Source organism: Myotis lucifugus, unplaced genomic scaffold, assembly GCF_000147115.1.
Source record: "Myotis lucifugus unplaced genomic scaffold, Myoluc2.0 scaffold_417, whole genome shotgun sequence".
NCBI classification, from domain to species: Eukaryota; Metazoa; Chordata; class Mammalia; order Chiroptera; family Vespertilionidae; genus Myotis; species Myotis lucifugus.
This window is the reverse complement of record NW_005871465.1, coordinates 331,201-338,855: the sequence shown is the minus strand read 5'-3', so window position 1 is coordinate 338,855 and position 7,655 is coordinate 331,201. Positions and strand designations below refer to the sequence as shown.

Below are 7,655 nucleotides of genomic sequence, written 5' to 3'. Positions count from 1 at the left end.
CCTGTCCAGCTCCATGTGATCCCAGCATGGAGAGGGTGCCTTTGAAGGCGAGGCCAGGAGATGGGCTCTCGTGCTGGGACACCCAGAGAGGGGTCGGCTGGAGCGGGTAGGGGCCAGCTGGAGCGGGCTGCACCAGGCCCATGGTTGTCCCACATCGGTACCCAGCACCAGAGCACCCATTCATCCTGGCGCGCACACACACTCAGGTCCCACAGCCCAGCACAGCTGGATGCCCATCTGCTCCCTGGAAGCCTCATTCCTACTCCGGGTTCTTATGCTGGTTGAGGGGTCACCACCTCGGTCATCCCTCAGGGCCTCGGTCATCCCTCAGGGCCTTTTCCCATTTCACTGCCCCTGTCAGCCTTGGTCCCTGCCGGGGTTTCACCGTTCATCCTGCCCCTCCCCATCTGGGAAACTATGAGGCCCTCAGCCCTGGGGCATCCCAGCTCCTGTAGTCGGTCAGTGGGGTCAGGAGAGCTTGGACACCAGACTCCGGGCTGGGGGCCCCACCTCCGGCCCTCATCTGGGCCTGGCCCCCCAGTACCTCCCCAGGACCTGCAGGGCAGAAGGCAGGCTGCAGGGTCTGAGGCCCACCCACCCCCCACACAGGAGCCAGCTCACCTTGCAGTAGAACTCCCAGGAGGGTCACAGTGGCCAGAAGAGCCACCTCGTCCTTCATGGTGATGCTGGTGGCTCAGTCGGGCCGGCTGGTGTGTCAGAGGGCTCGCAGCAGAGTTTATCAGCCCCTGCCTGGCGGCTGCTCAGAGGCTGGCCCAGGAGAGGAAGAGTGGCTGGCTCTCCCGCCCCTTTGCAATGGAGGGCAAAGGGCAGGGGCGTGGCTACGGCCAGAGAGGGGCAGGGAGCCTGGTCAAACTGAGCAGGCGGAAACCAGGGTCACATGAGCCTGGGCAGGAGAGAGCAGCTGGCTGGGGTAGCCTGGCCACTTCCAGTTTTTCTAGTCCCTGTGCCAAGCCCTGTGCTGATGGAACTTAAAGCTGTCCGCCCAGGTGTGCTCCAGCCTAGGTGTCATCCATGTCATCCCTGTGTTCCCCAGGCCCTGCACCCTCAGCAGGTTCCTGATGGCCCTCGAGCCTCCCCTTGTCCTAGGTCTGGCTTCAGGAAACCAGAGCTACCACCACTCAGCACTCTGGGTTCTTTATGCTGGTTGAGGGGTCATCATCTAAGCACCCAGCCCACACTGGGCACAGCCAAGTGCTCGCTTTCTCCCAGGAAGCCTGATGCTGCCAGCCTCAGCTGCCCGGCTCCAGGTGCCCGGGCAACGCTGAAGGCTGCCCGGCTCCAGGTGCACGGGCACCGCTGAAGGCTGCCTGGCCGGCCTGGCAGGGTGGCTCAGCCCACTCAGGATGGCCGAACTCATCCTCTCAGAGCCTCTGACTCCACGCAATCGCCTGCTGTTCTGCCTGCCCAGCAGCCTTCCTTCCTAATACCCTGACCGTCTCCATACTTGGTCCTGTGGTCTGGGCAGAGCTGCCCCCACTCCTCTGAGACCTGTGGGAAGGACACATGAGCCAAAACTGACCGTAGAGCCAAGATGGTGAGACGCAGCTCTAGAAGCTTCCTTAGAACGGAGAGAGTTCAGAGTGAGGAGGGAGATTGCTGAAGGCCATTGATGGCCACACACCAGCCTGAGGAGGATGGAGCCCACACAGGGCCACCATGACCGAGAGGGGGCTCATCCTGGCACCCTGAGGCCACCTTGCCTGGACTGCCCCCCCGGCTGTAAGAGCCTCTTCTCCTTTAGGCTCACACCGCTGGGAAGGGGGTTTTGGTCAGTGTTGGCAGCATCCAGACTGATACACAAGCACAGACAGGAGCCGGTGAGGCCACAGCAAGCACTGGCCAGGCAGTGGGAGGGACAAGGGCCGGGCAGCTGGGTCTCTGGAGCAACTGCTGCTGCAGCAGGTCCTGGCCACCAGGACGACGGCACCCCTCAGCCTCCACACCTTGCACCCACCTGGCCTCCTTTCTTGCTGCCCCAGGCCCAGGTTCCAGCCTGAGGGCTGTGGTGCCTGCTGGGTTTCCCAAGAAACCCTTTTACCCTCATTACCTGGCCAACACCAACCAGCCATTCTGTCCACCCCCCGCCCACCAGCCACACCCCAACCAGCTGCTCCCCAGCTGGGAGCGCTGCAAGCACCTCAAGGGCAGGGATGGGTCTCCAAGTCTGTGCTCACTGTGGGCCAGGTCTGACCCATAGGAGCTCAGTGACAGGGCATGGCTGATAGATGCTTAGAAACAAACGAGAGCACCAGGGAAGGGATGCCAGATGCACCCTCCAGCCCTCTAGCTGCCCACTCAGCCCTCTTCCTCCCTGAAACCTGCCCCTGACGGGTAGGACACATGCTGGCGGAAGGCCTGTGCCCCGGGCATGTCCATGCACAGTGCGTGCCCGTCGGTCCGCCTGTTGCACGCCTGTGTGTCTCTCGGGGTCCCAGTGCTGGGGAGTGTATTACAGCTCATCTGTGGCCGGTGTGTCTCTGGGTGCCTGCAGGTGTCCAGGCCTCTTCTCTGCCAAGCTCTTGTTTCCTCTGAGGCCTAAACATCCTCCCTTCGGAGCTCATCCCCTTCTGCCTGGGCGGCAGGAAGCTGACTAACAGCAGCAGCTTCTGAGGAAGTCCCTGGCCTCAGCCCCTGGAGCCCTCCCCAAGCCCTTGGTCTGAGCTCGCCCAGCCTCTCAGGTCCCGGCCTGGGCTGAGTCTGCTCAGGAAAAGAGGTCCAGCCCAAGGCCCTCCAGACAATGGCCAGCCCGCCCCCACCCTCCTGGGCAGCCCTGGAGGTGCCGGCATCAGGAGGGAAGTGAAAAAGCCCCTCCCTGACCCCTGCAGGACCTGCCCCTATGACTCAGAACCCCTGCCCTCTGTTCTAAAGCCTCTACATGGCCCCAAGGAACCTTCTGGAAGCTGAGCTCACCAGGGACCTTTTGGGGAGTGGAAAGGCCAGCAGAACCATTATGTTGAAAATAAATCACAACTTTGGTATGATAGACCACAAGCAGTGCATAATAACCCTACTAAAAAAGAAAAATACTTATTTTGAAATTATTTTCTTTCAAAAAGTTGCAAAAATAGTATAGTTAGCACATACCTTTCATCCAGCTTCCTCTAATATTAAAATCTTATATAACCATATTTTCATTATGTAAACTAAGAAATTAGCATTGATACAGATCTTATTAGCCATTTTACAGATCTTATTCAAGTATCGCCAATTGTCCCACTAAATTAGTACAAAGACCTCAAAAACATGCTAAGTGTGCCAGACACAAAAGACCATATGTCCTATGGATCTGTGGATACTGTAAGAGCTTGTTGCTTGAAGCCCTGCTTTTCCAAAAAATGTGCGACTCTGGTCCTTTGTCCCTTGGGAATGGTGGGAAGGACTTTATCAGCCATGCTGAAGTCCCTCCGCATGACAGCCGTCCGGAGACCAGGAGGGGGTAGCTGACGATGTTCAGTTCTTTATCCCCCAGATAAAGCCTGTTGTCTTTAGGAACATAGCCCAGGAGATAACATCGTTCTGTCCAAGTGGGCAATGGTGACTATTTCTGCTCCAACATAGTAATTTGATCTGTTCACAGAACTTGTGCAAATGAAGCAGTCACCTACCCACAGCCCCGTTTTCACAATTTCCTGAATCTCACCAAGAACCTCAAAGGCATCTCCAGTGCCATCTTCAGTAACTCCCTCATGTGTTTCCTGTGCAGCCAAGACTTCTTTCCGACAGATACTTAAGGATAAAAAATGACTCCTCAGTGGCAATACAGACTAGCTCTCCAGAGTCAGACCAGAAGATATGTTTGGGCTGAATTTCAATTCTGCGTGTGAGTTCTGGATTGTCCCAGTCATAGAAAGCTAAGCCATTTACAGATCTGACCCCCAATAAGAAGCCTCCATAGATACTTTCAGCTCCAAAATCTGGTTTAAATGATTTTTTTCCTTAAAGTTTTTAAATATCTTTACAACACTGTTGCTCTCTTATTGCGTACTCTGAGGGGTCATGGGCCCATGCAAACTCCTGGGCAGACCCAAAGCTCTTGTTTCTCAAAGCCATTGCTGTGTAGGTGATATACTCGCCGTCACCACAAACCACAACAAATCGCCCATTAGGATTGTGCTGAATAGTCTGAGGGTATATTTCACAACTGCCCATATCCTTCACTGCCAGTGGCAAGCTTTCTCCATCTTTAATCTCAGCATTGCCCATTGCTTTTAGGTTGGCCTGCTGGACTTCTGAATGCTTGGCCCAAATTATCTTTCAAATTGGCATCCATGGACATGGCAGGTTCCTCCCGACCAAGCTTAACAATGATACTCCTTTCGTCATAGCCCAAAGATTGAATTTATATAAAATTCCCGAAAAGGCAAAGTAATAGAGACAGAAGACAGGTAAATGGCAGCCTGGGCTGTGAGTATGAGGGCTCTGATTGGGGTCATGAGAATGTTCTAGAGCTGGTTTGTGGTGATATTTGCACAACTCAGTAAATTTACTAAAAAATTGTTGAATTTTTACACTTAAAATGGGCAGATTTTATGGTATGTAAGCTATCCTATATAATAAAAGCCTAATATGCTAAGTGTCCAGTCATCCGTTCAACCAATCAAAGTGTAATATGCTAATGATATGCTAAGGCTGCTCAACTGCTCTCTGTGACATGCACTGACCACAGGGGGCAGACACTCCAACTGGTAGGTTAGCTTGCTGCTGGGGTCTGGCCGATCAAGACTGAGCGAGACAGGCCAGACACGGCCTGGAGGCCTCCAGCGGTCCCTCCCTGGCCCCGATCCCTCATCCTGGTGGGGTCCCTCGGCCTGGCCTGTGCCCTCTCGCAATCCGGGACCCCTCAGGGGATGTCAGAGAGCCAGTTTCGGCCCGATCCCGCAGGCCAGGCCGAGGGACCCTACTGGTGCACAAATTCGTGCACCGGGCCTCTAGTACCTCAATAAAGTTGTTTTAAAAAATTGTACAAAGACTGCTTGTATATCTTTCCATGGCTTCTACAACTGTTATCATGTTATGTAACATGATTAAAACCAGGAGGGTAGCATTGATCCAAAACTATTAACTAACCTATAGACCTTATCCAGATTTCAACAATTGTCCCATCATGTCCTTTCTGTGGTCCAGGAACCAATCCAAGACCATGTCCTCAGTCTCCTCCAATCGAGGACAATTGGACAGCCTCAGTCTGTCTCTATCTTTCATGACCTTGACCCTGTTGAAGAACACTGGTGAGTTCTGTTATAGATGACCCTCAATTTTGATTGTCCAATATTTTCACATAATGCGCTGAAGTTTTTCATGTTTGGCAAGAATGCCAAAGAAGTGATGTGTGCCCTTCTTCGTGCATCACATCAGAAGGGACGTGGTATCCACACATCTAATCACAATCCTAAGCTTTCTACACAAGGAAATAACACCCATGATGATGGCACATCATGCTCCAGACTTAACCCCCCCGTCTCCAGCCATGCTCTACCCTGCAGAGTAACCTCGCTGATACACAGCCCTGACCTGGCTTTTCTCAGCCTCATTCCATTCGGGCACCTGGGCCGTCAGGCACCCCATGTACTCCCAAGATGCCTGAGCATTCTTCCGTGGCAGCCTTGTCCCTCTCTGTTTTCCTTGTTGGGTTTCTATCTCTCTGCCCTTACAGGAGTTCTTGGGAAGAGATGACTGCCCTCTGTGTGGTCCTCAGGCCCCGCAGGTAGTAGGTGCCCAAAGAAAGGTCCCTGCGAATGAGCAAATGACAACTATCCAGCCGGCCTAGCTGCTCTCCCTTCCACCTTCCCCTGGAAACCACTAAACTGTCTACTGCGTCCGTAGCTTTGCCTTTTCCGGAATGTCATACAGTATGTAGCCTTTTCAGATGGGCTTCTTTCACTTAGTATGCATTTAAGATTCCTCCATCTCTTTTCATGGCTTCATAGATCTTTTTTTTTTCTCCCCTGGGCTGAATGATATTCCATTGTCTGGATGTACTTCACCTAATGAAGGGCATTTTGGCTGCTTCTGAGTTCTGGCAATTATGAATAAAGTTGCTATAAACGTTTGTGTGCAGGTTTTGTGTGGATGTAAGTTTTCATCTCTTGGGGTAAATACCAAGGACTACAATTGCTGGATCATAATGTAAGACCAAGTTTTGCCAGAATCTGTCAAACTCTTCTAAAGTACTTGTACTATTTTGCATCCCCACCAGCAATGAATGAGAATTCCTGTTGCTCCACACCCTCAATAGCATTTGGTGTTGTCACTGCTCTGGATTTTGGCCGTTCTGCAGACTCTCAGTGTTATCTCAGCATTCTTTTCATTCCCCTGAGGACATATGATGTGGAGCATCTTCTCATATGCTAACTTACCATCTGCATATCTTCTTTGGTGAGATGTGTGTTCATGTTTATTGTCCATTTTTAAATAGGGTTGTTGAGTGTTTTTTTATTTTTAAAATATGTTTTTTAATTGATTTTTAAAGAGAGAGGAAGAGAGAGGAATAGAGAGAGAGAGAGAGAAACATCAATGAGAGAGAAACTATTGATTGACTTGCCTCCTGCACTGGAGATCGAGCCAGGCATGGTTCATGGGTCAACGGTCAACCACTGAGCCACATCAGCCAGGCTTGTTGAGGTTTTTTGTTTTGTTTTGTTTGAATATATTTTTATTGATTTCAGAGAGGAAGGGAGAGGGAGAGAGAGAGATAGAAACATCAATGGTGAGAGAGAATCCTCAATTGGCTGCTTCCTGCACGCTCCCTACTGGGGATCAAGCCCGCATCCTGGGCATGTGCCCTTGACCGGAATCAAAAGTGGGACTCTTCAATTGCAGGCCAATGCTCTATCCACTGAGCTAAACTGGCTAGGGCCAGGCTTGTTGAGTTTTAAGAGTTCTTTGCATATTTTAGATAAGTCCTTTATCAAATATATCTTTTGCAAATGTTTTCCTCTTATCCTGTAGCTTATCTTCTCATTCTCTCTCTTTTTTTTTTCCACTCTCCATAGAGACCATCAAAACTTGCCAGTGCTGACTGTATTTGTCACGGCAGGGTATTGGGAAAAGTTTTCAATTAGCAATAATCGTGCCTCGGATAAACCTCATTGGCCACAATACTGCCACGTTTGACAGGATCTTTCACAAAGCAGAAATTTTAAACATTTTCATGATGTTCAGCTTATCAAGTATTTATTTTGCCCTGGCCAGTGTTGCTTAGAGGTTGGAGCGTCAACCAGCACACCAAACGGTAGCCAGATCAATCCCTGGTCAAGGGCACGGGCTTGGGTTGCAGGTTCAATCCCCGTGCCCCAAGGGGGCACGTGTGGGAGGCAACCAATCGATGTGTCTCCCTCACATCAATGTTTCTCTTTCTCTCCCTCTCCCTCCTTTCAACTCTTTCTAGAAATCAATGGGGAAAATATCCTCCATGAGAATTAACAACAAAAAAACCCACAAGAAAAAGACTATCTTTTCTCCATTATATTGCCTTTTCTCCTTTGTCAGAAATCAGTTGAACCCGGCTGGTATGGCTCAATGGTTGAGTGTCGACCTATTGTACTGGGGGCAGGGACCGCGGCATGGAAAGATTACTGAATGTGTTGGCGGCAGGAACTGCGGCATGGAAAGATTACTGATTGTTTTAAAGAAAC

The 7,655-nt window shown here is 51.2% G+C and overlaps 1 protein-coding gene, 1 non-coding gene and 1 pseudogene across 2 annotated transcripts in view; all 3 read right to left on the bottom strand.

Moving 5' to 3' along the window:
- Positions 1–862, bottom strand: part of LTC4S (leukotriene C4 synthase) — a 2,363-nt gene extending 1,501 nt beyond the window's left edge. The window contains exon 1 of the mRNA XM_023743880.1: positions 622–862. Coding sequence (XP_023599648.1) covers positions 622–679 — 58 coding nt within the window. The 5' untranslated portion in view covers positions 680–862. The remainder of the gene's footprint in view (positions 1–621) is intronic.
- Positions 863–3,299: 2,437 nt separating this feature from the next.
- On the bottom strand, positions 3,300–4,351 carry LOC102423235 (annotated as a pseudogene).
- Positions 4,352–7,004: 2,653 nt separating this feature from the next.
- Positions 7,005–7,140, bottom strand: LOC111823187. The gene has a single exon (XR_002826190.1). It is a non-coding gene; the product is annotated as a U4 spliceosomal RNA (small nuclear RNA).
- Positions 7,141–7,655: the final 515 nt, after the last annotated feature.